This window comes from Notothenia coriiceps, unplaced genomic scaffold (genome assembly GCF_000735185.1).
Source record: "Notothenia coriiceps isolate Sejong01 unplaced genomic scaffold, NC01 NC01_scaffold00037479, whole genome shotgun sequence".
Lineage (NCBI taxonomy): Eukaryota > Metazoa > Chordata > Actinopteri > Perciformes > Nototheniidae > Notothenia > Notothenia coriiceps.
Window position 1 is genome coordinate 215,204 of NW_011370180.1, and position 14,983 is coordinate 230,186.

The 14,983-nt window shown below is 39.8% G+C and overlaps 2 protein-coding genes across 2 annotated transcripts in view; one reads left to right on the plus strand and one right to left on the minus strand.

Annotated features, from left to right (window-relative positions):
• Positions 1-430, minus strand: part of LOC104967585 (mitochondrial uncoupling protein 2-like) — a 2,485-nt gene extending 2,055 nt beyond the window's left edge. The window contains exon 1 of the mRNA XM_010797081.1: positions 229-430. Within this exon, the coding sequence (XP_010795383.1) occupies positions 229-409 (181 nt within the window). The 5' untranslated portion in view covers positions 410-430. The remainder of the gene's footprint in view (positions 1-228) is intronic.
• Positions 431-3,437: 3,007 nt separating this feature from the next.
• On the plus strand, positions 3,438-13,880 carry p4ha3 (prolyl 4-hydroxylase, alpha polypeptide III). Its single transcript, XM_010797096.1, has 13 exons — positions 3,438-3,511; positions 3,579-3,733; positions 3,847-4,070; positions 6,785-6,934; positions 7,018-7,069; positions 7,214-7,377; positions 8,154-8,330; positions 10,278-10,342; positions 10,460-10,619; positions 10,704-10,766; positions 11,227-11,295; positions 12,045-12,141; positions 12,931-13,880. The coding sequence occupies exons 1-13, from the start codon at positions 3,438-3,440 to the stop codon at positions 12,999-13,001; spliced, it is 1,521 nt and encodes a 506-aa protein (XP_010795398.1). The 3' UTR covers positions 13,002-13,880.
• The last annotated feature ends 1,103 nt before the right edge of the window (positions 13,881-14,983 follow it).

Consider the following 14,983-nt stretch of genomic DNA (forward strand, 5'->3'; position numbering starts at 1 on the left):
GTGTGCCTTGGCAGACACAAGGGGACGGGTAATAACAAGAAAAGCATGACATGGGACCTTTAAAGAGGGGCTTTTTTCAGGTTCAACATCATTGACAAAAGATGTAAAAATATGGGTCGAGGATGTTAACTTGATTTCTAAAATGTAAAAATCACTGCAGTGCTGCTTAATATTTGAGGATTTTCACTGACTTTGCAACAGGAATTCATTTTCCCAACATCAAGTTACCTTTCCAGAGCCCTCTGACGCCCTCGTCCCTGGCGATGGTCCTGTAGGCATCGAAGGTGCTGCTGTATCTCTTCACAGAGCCGCTCTCCAGCAGGCGGCTCTGAGCCTGGAACCTGATTTTCACCACATCAGTGGGCTGCGCGAAGGTCACCGCCATCGCCCCGGTGGTGCAGCCCGCCATTATCCTAGTACCGATTCCTGCACCTGTGATACAAGAAGAGGCGCTTGTTTTTCTCTGATGCAACACAAGGATGTTAAAACAACTTAGAGACTGAACAAGGGTGCAGTTTTGATAATTATTCAATATTTTATTGAATTAGGACAACAAATAGATAGAGAGATAGATAGATAGAGATCCCAAATTGGGAAATTATTGGGTTACAGGAGCAGAACTGTGTTTTGGCACTGTCTGGGTTTTATATGCCTTTGAATTAAATATTTAAAATACAAACCATCAACTAGAAATAACTACATCCTGGATTTCCTTTAAATCTATAGCTTTAATTTAGCTTTTTCATAATTTAACACCCAAGGCCCCAATAGCTGCTGAAGGAGCACATTGTTTACTTTGAGGACACAAAGATGACAGGAACTATTCTCCAGTCAAACTGGTTTGACTGTTTCCCTGCAGGCGTACAGTACACTGATATGAAGACTGAACCTGGAGTGAAGAAGTAGTTTAAGCTTATTATTATTTCCAGAGGTGGAACAGAACAGTCCTCCTTAGGCAAAAACACAAATATAGTCCCTGAAACAGGAATTTGACCTTTGCCCTGCATCCTGGAGCGGTCTTTCTGTAAATGGCAAGCCCAAACATCCAGCTTTATGATGAGAAATATGTTGTATTTATCCTACAGCATCAGTAGGATGATGCAGTCTAACTCGCCACACATGCACTAAAGCAGGGCTTCTGAAACTCCGGACCGAACCCTGTGTCCCATTATAAAAAATAAAAATTATACAAAAAAAAAGAATTCTGATTCTGATGTAAATTACTGTATATTTTCTTGTGTCTGACGCGTTGTGAAAATGAACGTCCATATATATTTACTTGTGTGCGCGAGCGTGACACACATTGCAGACCGCAAGTTAACCGCAAGTTTACCTTGACTTTCTAATGCTTCTAATGCCTTTTTTGCCGAGGTTCAAGGCATTGGCTACAGACAAACAGTGCCATTTCTCCCACTAGTTCAAGCCACCATACTGTATGTATGTATTGAATGTGTGTGTACACAGGGGCGTCGTTTTCCGACAGGCAAGGCAGGCATGTGCTTGGACCAGAAGGGGGCCCACAAAGAAGGTAGATTAAGAAGGTCCGCAGCAGGCACGTGCAAACATAGACATCAAAGTGGGCTTGAGCCCCTGCCCTTTTTCTTCCTCTAGAGAAAGTGCCCTTTTTTCCCTCTTTTTAATTTGTTTTATAAATTAATATATATCTACTGCTGTTTGCGCACAGTTTCCCTTTCCAAAAATATATTGATTGAATACAAAATATCAGGTCGGGAGTTTAGACTGTGAAGTTCCGACAGACAGGTAGCAGCACCTCCCACTTTACTGTCCCATGTTATGCCGGCTTTTCTTGGCTTATTTTGAAGGTGACTGGTGATGAACAAATTACTAAACTGCCAGTGCCTCGAGTTTACAGCTAATTAGCTAAAAGACAATAACAAATATAACTAAGGTAGGCTACTAGCTAATGGATAAGTTAGCTCAAGGTTTAGCTAAGGCAATTTATCATGGGCATACAGGCATAGGCGTGAGGCTCAGGTTTGGGAAGGCTAAATAACTTTTTTTCACCTGACGCAAAGAGATCAACTCAGTGAAAGCCGGTGCTTTCACTGAGTTGATCTCTTTGCGTCAGGTGAAAAAAAGTTATTTAGCCTTCCCAAACCTGAGCCTCACGCCTATGCCTGTATGCCCATGATAAATTGNGTGAAATTTAAAGGACTAATTCACAGCCACACAGTTCAAGGAAAGTCTCTTTAAATGAGCAAATAAAAGACTGTGATCATTTGTGTGGCTCATCCACAGTTTAACTATGATACTGTATCTTCCCATCTTTAGACCAACAGCTTGAAATCTGCTATTTTATTAACAAATATATAAAAAAAATACTTCAGCCCAACAAACTAAAACATTACCACCTAAATAAATGATCAGTTAATAACTGATTTCCATCTTAAAGAGATGTATTTCTTTACAATAACACAATGTAAGCTATAGTGTTTCTTTACATGAAGGTCTTATCAGCACAATTTCTTCCAGTCAAAAAACCTTTATTGGGTTGGAAACACTATGAGTCATGACTGATACCAGGGACGTGCACACACAGACATTTTGGGGGGCGGGGGCTCAAGTGAGAAAAAGGGCAGTTCCCATAATCATTTATAAAAAAATGTTTCAAAACAAAAAGTTAAATATAGTTGCACATGTCTGACTTACTGACCAATTAATTTTAATACCCTCACACTCACGCAATTGTTAATACTCAACAGAATTCTACAAATGGTCTTCTTTAGTATTCACTAAGCACAAGAGCAGACAACAAACTAGTACAATTAATAGTTATTAAATGAGCAGCCAACAATCAAAATTATGAAGTTACTGTTTAAAACAGCAGTAGATACTGTATATATTCAAGGGCACTTTCTCTGGAGGAAGAAAAAGGGCAGGGGCTCAAGCCCACTTTGATGTCTATGTGTGTACGTGGCTGACTGATACACTCACCTCTAACCATTTTATGCCCATGATTCAACCGTTTCTTCCAGCCTTTTTGACCATGAAATCTTTGTGGTGTGAGGTTGGAAAATGTGTAATGTCATGCATCAGCTTTATTCATCTGTTTCAATAATGTAAAAATGATGATCATAGCTAAAAGCTGCAGATGTATCTTTCCTTCTTTCATATTAAAAAGTCTAACTCTATATTATTCTGTGGCACAACAATTTATATCCTCATTTGATATACAACGCTCAACCCTTAGTGATGTGATGTGTAGGCCTATAGTCATTATTCACTTATTTATTTTATTAGGCTATTCTCATTCATTGCCATTGGTTTTACTGCTTTCTCCTTATTCTTCAGTCCTTTTTATGATGCATTGTTGTTTATTTCAGTGTATTGGCTATATTAAGTGCAAGGTTTTATCACTGTTTATACTGTTTTGAACCAAATTACAATACACTGAAAAGGTCTTGTTCTATATTCCTATGGATCGTTTTATTTTCTATGACCAATTTGTATTGTTCTTCAAGATCGCCTTAAGGTTCCTCACCTGCAACAGGTGAGACTATGTGAGCACATAGTCGCTTCTTCCTTTTTGTAACCACAGTCTACAATCTTCCCTGCAGCTTTTATGCCAAAGTGTCAGACCTGCACACTGAACTTTACAAAGGCCGGGCGACTGCGATGGCCAACCCTCTGGTGGCTTTCACCCTGATCAAGCGGCTGCATTCAGAGTGGCTGAACGTAGTCCACAGCAACGAAGCCCAGGAGAACACACAAGGTTGGCTCTCTGCCTTCTTTACAGACACATCTGGTGGTGATAACGCCCCCTACTCCTCTTCTCAGCTGTCCACCCAACCCCCCAAACTCACCTTTTGGCCCTCTGCTGTCCAGCCCTCAGGTCCAGTTACGAGAAGGAAGAGGCGGATCTGCCCAAACTGGAAGACCTCCAGGGGGCCGCCCAGGGGCTGATGAGGCTGCAGGATGTGTATGTTCTCCAGGTAGCCAGCCTCGTAAGGGGTCTTTTCCAGAGAGTGACTGAAGGCCAGCCTATTGATATCTACAGGCCTGCGGTGCCTGTCCCGCTGTCGGGGGATGACTGCTTCCTGGTTGGAAAGGTACACAATTCATTATTTTCGTGTATTGCTTCATCCAATTGATTTTAGGTTATTAGCCTTGGTGGAAAGATAATCTGCAGAAAAGTCGCCACTGACATACGTATCTTTAGGCTATATATGATGTTATTAGATTTGAACAATGCATCAATGGGGAACTGGTTGGTTTATAGGGCGAGTGTGGCTGTGAGGGAGTGTGGTCGTCTTTCAACCAGAAGGTTGTGGGTTCGATCCCAGCCCATGCAGTCAACATGTCGATGTATCCTTGGGCAAGATACTTAACTCTGAGTTGCTCCCGATGGCATGGCCAACGGTGTGTGAATGTGTGTGAATGTTAGGTCCTAGAGTAAGGTACACTGCTCTGTATGAATGGGTGTGAATGGGTGAATGACATGTAGTATGTAAAGCGCTTTGAGGGGTCTTAAAGACTGGATAAAGCGCTATATAAGTACAGTCCATTTACCATTTATATAGCCTTCACCTGTAGGTAGCTTAGGAGAGAGGCAATCTAGAGTCCCAAGATAATTCTGAGAGGACATGATACTTTTAATCAGAGAGGAAAGTGGGGAAAAAAACACAGTCCTGCGACACACATTTCTGTGTGTTTTTTTTAAACTTGACTTAACTTTTTGGTAAAATATTTTTGAGATGATTTCTCTTCAAAACACTTAAAATGAAACCATCTGCCTGAAATAACTGTAGGTCATAATTAGATACACCTTTTTTGTAAAAGAAAGTTGGAAATCAACCAGTAACAGCTTGCAAATAAATGTTGTTGAGGAAAAAATGTGTAACCTCTTAAACTAAATGGAGAATTTGTATCATGTGATGTAAAATAGTAGGCTTATGCAACGGAAGGCTTATGTAAAAAATTATTTTTAAGTGCAGTTCTTCAGTAACTCATTGCTCTATTGCCCGTTTATGGGCTCTATTAATCCTAAAATGCAGAAGAAAATGTCGGTCCTGATAAACATCCCATTTTAAAGGTCTGCAAAATACTTTTATTCCTAACCTGTCAGTCATTGTGTGGTGGGAATCCAGACAGTCATGTATGGAAAAAGTGAAATTCTTCCCATTGCGTGCCTGGGAATCCGTTCCATGGGAAGATGAATATACTATTACATACAGAAGCAGAATGAAAGAAAAAAAAGTTTTCCCAGCTATAAATTAAATGTGTTATGTACAGTGTTAGGGCAGGGCACTGTGTGGGAGAGACGTTCTCCTGCCTGGAAAATACATTATCTCACTAAGCAGAAGCTTTTGGAGCAAAGAGCCTGAGCTTGTCTTTACTCGTACTGAGGCTGAGATTATCTGAGAGAATCTTTAACCACTAACAAAGTGAAAAAGCTGCCACTCTGAGAATATATATGGCCGTTAAACTGTTACTCAAACCAGCAGGGTTAAAAGACAGACGTTTTTAGTTTGTCGGCGATTCTGCCCTCAAGCTATTCTGAGATATGCAGAAATTAGCTTTTTTTGAAAATCAATTGGTTCTTTAGAGACTAACGGCTCCCAAATAGTGGGTTGCAATGTTGTGAACTGTGTGTGTTGGGGAAGATAGGTCTGTAAGTGTGTTTTTGGGGGGGTTACTGCGACACTGGAATTTTGTTTGTGTGCAGTCTGGAGGGGGTTGTGGATATAATCTGTGATGGGGGAGACACATGGCACCCTGTTTTATGTGGGTGCTGTCAAGCCTGTAGTCAGCACCTACTTCATCAAGTCAAGTCAGATACAAAACAGGTTTCAGACCGAGTAAAGACTTTCTCGGTGTAAAAACAATCAAGGTGTTATATCAACAGACAATCCACAATGTAGTTGCTTGAAATCAGACAGGGGTACTCTCTTAGATTGACATGCTCACTGTGGAGCAGTTTGACTATTAAAAAACAAACAAATCCAGAGATGCATCAATTAGTCGACAAAATGGAGTTGACCCAAAAAGAATTCATAGTAAATTAACATTCTTTGGCTTTGGACTATTGGACCGACTATTATAAACTTTATTTAAACCGCTAATCTCATCATCATGAAGATCAATATTTTTCTTTCGTAAGGTTACAGCAGAATAAATAAAAACAAAGATACACAAAAAAATACAGCACCCACAAAAAGCATCAAAACAAATCACAGACATAATTAAGTAGGTACAAAATAAAAGGATTATATTCATCTAATGGCATAGTTTCATGTTTAAAGTTTTTTTATTGGCTGTAATTTAGGTCACATTTATGGATTCCTCCTACCTGCCATCAGTGGAAGATGCCAAGTCTTTATGTAGCAGCTGATCGCCTGCTTCACGTTCAGCAGCGACGTATACATTTCCCCTAAAGACATGGGGATCACAGCGACAGTCAGGAGACTCCAACTGAAGCAAACACATGTGGAGTACTTCATCTCCAGCGCAGATAATACGTTTATGTAGCAGCCAAATAAATCAAGCTTGGCAGGGTGACAACACCAGCTGAATGAACAGATACAACTGGTTAAAGAAACTGGTCTGATAAAGCTGCTGCCTAGGGCTTTAATTTACGCTAACTGACTACTGCTAATTAGATGTCACTAAAAAGAGGTCAATAATCAAACCTGGAACCCATGAGTGCATATGGACCAGAGCCAGGTGACATTAAGTTATTAAGAGCCTGAATACTACCAAACATGGGGAATACTTTAGCCACCGTTTGAATGACTGGCTGTAACCCTGACGTTATTTTACCCAGGTGGCCTACGAGCAGCAAGACTACTACCACTCGGTGCAGTGGTTGGAGGAGTCGGTGCGTCTCTTCAGGGGCGCAGGAGGCGAGTGGATTCCAGAGAATGCAGGCACTTTAGAGGATGCTCTGGATCACCTGGCCTTCTCTCATTTTAAAGTAAGTAGAAGGACACTTTGGAAATATACATTTGGAAGTTGACTGATAGATTGCCCTGCCCTAAATTCCTCTCATTGTTTCAGACGGGAAACATCTCCTATGCTCTCAGTTTATCCCAGGAGTTACTGCATCATGGTAATACTTTTTTATTTAACCTGCCCTTTTCCTTTAACCCTGTCTATGGTGCATTACAAAAATGACTTGTTTGAACTTGCCTGAACTGACAGTACTAAGAAGTATGCCCAGTATAATGTACAGAATTTACTCGTTTTTTCTCAGATCCAATGAATGGAAGGGTTTTGCAGAATGTTGAGAAATACGAGAGGCTGCTGGTTAGGAGCCCACCCTTATCAATCACAGACCATGGTCTGAAGAGACCCACCTCAAATAATTTAAGGACCAGGGACACTTACGAGACACTCTGCCAGACCCAAGGCTCTCAGGTAGTCATCACAATTTATCATTCTGAAAGATACTGTGTTAGCAAATTAACTGGAAGGTATCACGGATTAGTTAATACAGCAAAGTGTTAAAGCAAATGTGCAATGGAATGAAATCTGCTTTTTCAATAGCAGATGGCCCTGATGGATTATACCAATTAATCTAAATTCTCATATGTTGTTTGTTTGTCTTTGTACAGTCTATGTTAGAAAAAAATATCAGGTATAGTCAGCATTGAGTTATGCTGGATGTGTTATGTTAAAGAATTCAGTTTATATGGATCTTATATGGATATTTGAGCTAAATGCTAACATCAGCATGCTCCCCATGACAATGCTAACGCTTATGATAATGTATTTTATGTCAATGACCATCTCAGTTTTGTGTGTCAGCATGCCAATATTGGCTATCTAGCTACAAAGTAAAACTGAATCTGACGTGATGTAATGTATAGTTGGTCATAAACCAAAGTATTGGATGAATTGAAACTCTTACATGATGATGGCATACCAAATGTCATGGCAATCCAACCAATATTTGTTAAGATGTTGTAATCAAATTTGACAACAGTTTGGAGTTTCAGCTCCAATGTTATTAAGATGTAAGTTTGTAATGGATATTTCCTAGACCATAAAAAGACTATCAATATTATAATTCTTTGAAGCTCCTGCGGAAAAAAAAGAACTAAGCTATAAGCAATTGTTTGCGGATGAAGAAGAAAAGAAAATTCCTATTTTGTTCTTGTTAATGGACTTCAGATGTCTGATTCTCTTTGCAGCAAATGCATTTTAAAAACCCCAGACTATTCTGCGACTTCTTCACCAATGGAAATCCTGGACTGCTACTGCTGCCAGTGAGACGTGAAGTGCTGAGCCTGCAGCCGTATGTGGTCCTGTACCACAACTTCATCACTGACACAGAGGCTGAGGACATCAAGATCACCGCTCACGCAGGAGTAAGTGCATCTTCCTCATCACTTGAGGGTTAAACCAAAAAACATGTTTCTCCAATACGTCATCCTTATAGGAACTAAGGAAAAAAGCCATGTTTTTTCAGTTAATACTGCATTTTTTACTTAATCCAATTAGAATCTGAAATAGTTTTGAAATCCCCTGTTTTGAAGAGTTTTCTCTCATAGGACTCACAAAAACGAGGCTGGAAATATGTTTTCATGACAACAGCAAGAGTTCAAGTCAGTCAAAATCAACAAAAAGCGTTAGAAAATCGCCTGGATTTAACACTTTGCTATTGCCATGTAAACACCCCTTTTGTCTCACATTGAATAGTCTGGCCTATTTCTACTATTGTTTTCCAACAGTGAAGATCCAATTGCCTTAAAATTACCCTGGGATATTATTTTGTAATGGCCCTTGTTAGTGTCTATTTAGGTTACTATGTAGCTACTAGCAGGCAACTTTCCTATGTTGATGTTGGCTTTGTTGGTATCACATGGACATCTGCCATGATGTTAGCTTTTCATTCCTCTTAAATTAAAAATGCAATGAAATTGTCAGTATTTGAGCACTGAGATGATTTTTGGAGGCATGCAGTGACGCATTTAAATGTTGAGAAGTTGTGAGAAAGCTTTTGTCTTTGTCAGTGGTGAACAGTGATTACCTACAGTACATTTGCTTTGGTTCTGTAGTTAAGGACACTCACTAAATGGGGGCATTTTGCATAATGAATATTTGCTCTTTTAAAACTTACATTTAGCTGATTATTCTTTTTTTGTTTTAAAGAGTGCATCGAAGAAGGGGAATAAGCTTGAAGCCAAGTAACAACATTGTGCTTCATTGTCTTGAATCAAGATTTAAATTAGTAAAAAGGTGCCTATAACAACACATATTTTGTAAACATCCATACTACCTGAGAATCTGCTCTGCAGTGGGTCTCTGCTAGGCTTCTCTTACTGGAAAGATCCTATGGAGGAAGAGTTGGTCTGCTTCCCAACGTTTAGCTAGGCTTAAAGGAATGAGGGATATACATTACTACAAAAACTTGGCTGAGCGCCTCAAACTGTCCAAATAACCCCACTGTGCACCACTGTTAAATATTCAGTCCTCTCTGATGGAACCTCAGTATCTCAGTGAAACTCACTTCTCTGCTCATTTAATGAAAGCTGCAGTGCATCGTCCTCAGAACTGACTTGTTACTTGAGGGAATATTTGGTGGGCTAACTCAATTGGTCCCTATAGCTTCTGTGAGGTTTTGGCATTGTTCAATGAATTTTCCATGCTGTGCTCAGATGGAAACCCCTGTACTTATTTCATCATTATGTCAGCCTGTGGGTTTATTGTAAACAGGCCCAAACAGCATTCGTTTGGAGCATTCGCTAACCATAGGCAGGTTTCACATTCAGCCTCTAACACAGGTCTGTTGTGTGGAGTTCACTGACCTGGCATATACTGTACTGCTTCCTTGATAATACATTTATGGAATAATAAGTTGTTTGTCCGTTTTTTTTTTACCATTAATGCTCTCTTCTGTGCGTTTTTAGACTTTAACGTGTCTCAGCCATATGGTATCTGGAAGTCATCAGGAGTTTGAAAATGAATCAGAAACGTTGTTTGACAAGCTTTTAGGAGAGAATAACATTGTAGAAGTTTATGTTCACATTGGAAATTGGCATACATGTGAAAAAGGTCCAAATATAAACTCTATGGAGCACCCCTCCCTTTCATCAACATTTAGTGTGCATACGATTTTAGAAACATAAAAGAACATAAATTCGGCTCTCTTAATCTGCTCTTTTTATTATTATGTAGTAATTTACAATTATGTCATTGGAGCAGGTTTTTATGCTAATACTCACATTTGCCAGGGCCTGCAGCTTGACATTAAAGCTTGGCTGCTGTAACAAATACAAACTTATAAAATATTGTTTTTTATCTTTGCTGACAAGTTGAGACGATCTGTGGTGGCAGCTGGAGAGAAACAAGCAACAGCAGAGTACCGCATCAGCAAGAGGTGAAAATGACTTACCTTTGCCTTAGTATTAAATTAAAAACTTATCAGTGTGAAAATTATGTAAAAAGTAACTTTTTCATGGTTTCGAGTAGTTGTTAAACATAATTCTTATTCTAGTGCATGGCTGAAGGACTCAGCCCACTCCACAGTTGGGAAGCTGGACCAGAAGATCTCCATGCTCACAGGTCTGAATGTGAAGCATCCATATGGCGAGTACCTCCAGGTTGTGAATTATGGGATTGGAGGCCACTATGAGCCGCACTTTGACCATGCTACAGTAAGTTGTTGTACTTTTTAAACAAACTTTATTATATTGCTATAGACTATATTATCATGATATATTACTGTTTACATTTTCCAGTCGCCTTCAAGTCCAGTGTTCAAGCTAAAAACTGGGAATCGAGTTGCAACCTTCATGATTTATGTAAGTGATTTCTCACTTTCACCATATTCTGACCCTGTGTGACCCAGAGAGCAGCCAGAGATTTTTGGGCAGGATCCTGTTACTCCTGCTCCAAAGTCTAAATTAAAGACATAGAGGTCAGGCCTTTGCCAGGAGTGCTGCAAGACTTTGGAACAACCTGCCTGAGAACACAGCTTAGACGTGACCTCAGTGCATAAAAAACACTTTTACAGATGTTCTGTCATGCAACAAACTAAAACCAAACTCTATTTTTCGTCTTTTGCCTCCATAATAACAGCCTTCTTTGCCTATTTTATATATTTAGCAACATTTAGCATTATTAAGAATTTCATTTTAACATTTAAGTGGAAGAATGGCTTTCTGCAGGGCTATTTAAAAGACTGCAGCAGACGGAGAAGCTTTTCACAACACAAGCGCATAAACACAAGACACAACTCTGAAGGAATGTCGTTTTCCACAGCTCAGCTCGGTAGAGGCAGGTGGGTCCACAGCCTTCATCTACGCCAACTTCAGTATTCCAGTCGTGGAGGTAAACACTCTGCCAATGTCTAAGCAGCATATTTGTGTCATTTCTGCCTCAAGCTAGACTATTTCAATTTACACTGTGCCCCCCCTTACATTCTATGGAGCAGCTGTCAAAATGCTAAAGGGTCAGACCATAGCAACAACAACCATGAGATTCTTTATCCTACACAGTACTGCTATTGTAAATTTGAGACTCAGTGGAGGTTGAGGCTGTATTTTGATTATGAATTGAGCCGGAGCATAAGGTTTATCAGGACATCCCTGGGGTTTCACCTTACATTTTAGTAAGATTTCACCTACTGGTTGTTTATACTGAAACAAATTATCTTAATAAACTGTTGAAATTAAATACTTACTAATATTATACTGTAACTGCAGGAGCTCTTATACAATACTTGACATTCAGCTTTAACCAAGATAAGCTCTAACCAGGTTAAAACTAAATCTATTTTGATAAACAGAGATAGGTTAGCTATTTTCAAGCTTAATATATTATTATTAAAATAGCCTTTTAGCCTATCTATGGGGAGGATTTTTTACTTTTCTGTGTTTCAAATAAGAGTAAGCAAACTATCTTTTGTACTTTTTGGCCAACATTTTAAACATTGTGAAATTTGATTGCCATTCTTCAGTACTTTGGATACAAATATTGATCTATTAACCGAGAAAGAAGTGGTCAGATTAGTCAATAACTAAAATGGTTTACTTCCCTAGCTAATAAAAAGTTATATTTCCTTGTTTTTTATTTTGCAGAAAGCGGCCATTTTCTGGTGGAATCTGCATAGAAATGGTCAAGGGAACGAAGACACGCTTCATGCTGGTTGCCCAGTGCTTATTGGGGACAAGTGGGGTAAGAGTCAGTAAACCCCGTATGATGTGATAGTAAACCAGAGCAATTTATCAGGCCCATGTTTTCATACAGACAGATTTTGCCATTTTGTGCCATTATCACAGTCTATTTCCAGTGTTCAGCCCTCCTAGACAGGAGCAAATGTAGACCTACAACCGTTAGGCAACATCTGTGCTGCATTATGCATTTAGAGATGATAGAGAGTGCAGTTCAGACCTCATCCTGAAAGCTGAACATCTGCTTCTGGTTGGCCCAGACCATCAAACTCCCAAAATGTGTGTTAGGGACCCACTCAAGCCAGCACAATGATATGAACCCACACAAAGCAGCTGCAGGAGTATTTGGTGGTTGTGTTGTTGTTTTTTGAATCCATAGACCTAACCTGAAATACATTTAAGGCTTTAAAATTGAATAATTGAAATGTTTAGAGGTGTAGTGTCTAGGATTTCGAGGGATTAATGGAATAAATTGAATATTGTATTTGTTACTAATATATCATTCATGAATAAACACCTTAAATGAACAATAGTAGTTACCCTACAATGAGCCCTAAATGTGTACGGGAGCAGTTTTTATTATACCTCAAGGCCACTGTAGGTTTTCCGACATGCTTGTAAAAGGCTGGAAGAAAGGGTGTTAAGTAGGTTTGAACTCTCTGACCTCACTGCTAGAATCCACTACATCCTACTCACTTGAGCTTTTAAAAGAAAAGGCAATCAAACTTTAATTTATCAGTGCTTGTGTCCTTAAGATATTAAAACATAGTTTGCATCTTTCCGTATCTTTCAGTGGCAAACAAATGGATCCATGAGCATGGCCAAGAGTTCCTTCATCGCTGCAGCCTGAATCCTGAGGAGTGAGAGGAGTGGAGCGATTGCTGGGCCCCTTTGGAGTACAAGAGCCAGCCTCCACAATTGAGAGGCACGTTTGCAGGCAGAGAGAAGGAGGGAGCCAGAACATAAGCCCACAGGCAGGGGAGGGTACAGCCGTATAGGGGCAGCCAGTGATTGGAGCCCCGGGCCCATGGGAGCCCGAAGCGTACAGTGCTGTGGTGGACATGGATAGCACAAGGCTGAGAGGCGGGATAGAAGAGGCTGTTGGCAATAATCCCCAGAGGCCAAAAGCTCTCTTGCTCTTACTCGCCAGGTTCTGCAGATGGAGTGAGGCCTCTGCCTTCACACACTGTGCTGGATTCAGTTAACTGTGCAGGGGCTGTTTGCTTCTCTCGCTTCAAAACTGACATTTTATGCAGCCCCTTTCCTACACTGGGCAAACTTAAGGGTCTGCCATCACATATCAACACAGCTGTACCTTGTGCAAACTCTAAGAACCTTCATTCTAATGTGTATAAGTTTACAAAGATTCCTGTGCCTGAATCACAGTGAAATGTTTATAAAACGATGCACAAGGAAAGGAGAATGTTGTGCAAGTCAATTTATTTATAAAAAGGCTTTTAAGGGCTGGAACAATCAGATATAGAGTATGTGAACTTGTTGTACAGAGTTTTATTTTAAGGTAATATCTTTGTTCACTGCAGCTAAGCAACAGAGATTGGTTCAAGTTATTCTACAATGGGTCATCTCAGACCCCCGGACTGCAGCTCTGACTGGTGCTATGAGTCAAAGGACCCAGTCATTGTGAGCGTGCATGTTTATTACCAGCTGACTAAATGATATAGTCACTACTTCCTGTGAGATCATTTCTTTAAATAAATGGTTGTCTAATCATGGAACAGTTAAGCCAGATGTGTCATCCTCTTATTGAGCTTCAGAGGCTGGGCGTCAGTAATCACACTGTGCGCCAAGCAATGGGAAACACTTTGGCTGCCGACTTTGTGGCTAAACTAACACAAACAATGCTGTCTGCATACCATTGAAAGGTCATATGCCCATCTTAAAACAGGGTGAAGTGAACACATTATTTGAATTCACTGTAAGCTTGGGCATCCTGCTGATGAATGAAGGAATCTGTGAGAGTGAATAATAAGGGAGTGACAGAGGAATAACACCCCGGCTTGCTCATCGTGATGAATGTTTTCCTTCAAGCACCCCACGGTGTACATAAACAGACGCACCCTTCAAGCTCATGCTGACAGAGAAAATATAAGAACAGGCCATATACTGGATGCTTATTGCACATGTCTGTGTGCACACTCAACAGCAGGACTTGATTATTTTAGCTTGGAGTGGATGGATAGCAACATGCTGCTTTTGGAAAGCTCTAATCAGTTTCATTGCAGCAATACATACCATTTAAAAAAAATGATAAAGCTAAATTAACACCATATTGTCAACAAAAGGTTGCATCTACTTTGGTCATATTTATAGAAACACATAATATTGTATTTTCTTGTACAGATAAGGACTATTTTATGTTGTATGCAAATCTATATGCATACAATCTATTTATAAGAGATTATATGTTATATATAAGAAACAAAAAGGGAATTCCAGGAAAGCAAAACGGTTAAAGTAATGTTTTTACAGGTCCCTCTTACAACCTGAAGCCTGACTTTTCCCTGAATTTCAATGGGCTTTATTTTGCACTCTTCCTATACACCCTAAGCGGTCCTCCCTGTTTCCATGAACACCACTACAAACATGGCTTTAGAGTGACTTGTTGCTATGCGATAGCAGTGCAAAAATACCTAAGCATACATGACTAGAGCATAATATGTACCTCAACACACTGCCAAGTACATACAGTAATTCGTTTAACAAATTGGCAACATTCCAATCTTGTGGAACATGATGAAAAAAGTTGAAAAAAGCATCAGTGTTTGTGCACATCTGGTAGAAAGAATACTTGAGTAAACACGCTGACGGAAAGAGTGCTGACTGAC

Excerpts from the sequence above, each read along its gene's own strand:
- p4ha3 (XM_010797096.1), top strand. The coding sequence starts at position 3,438 with ATGGATCGTTTTATTTTCTATGACCAATTTGTATTGTTCTTCAAGATC. Across the intron at positions 3,512-3,578 it reads AGGTTCCTCACCTGCAACAG|CTTTTATGCCAAAGTGTCAG; the intron begins GTGAGACTATGT and ends TCTTCCCTGCAG. Across the intron at positions 12,142-12,930 it reads GCTTATTGGGGACAAGTGGG|TGGCAAACAAATGGATCCAT; the intron begins GTAAGAGTCAGT and ends CGTATCTTTCAG.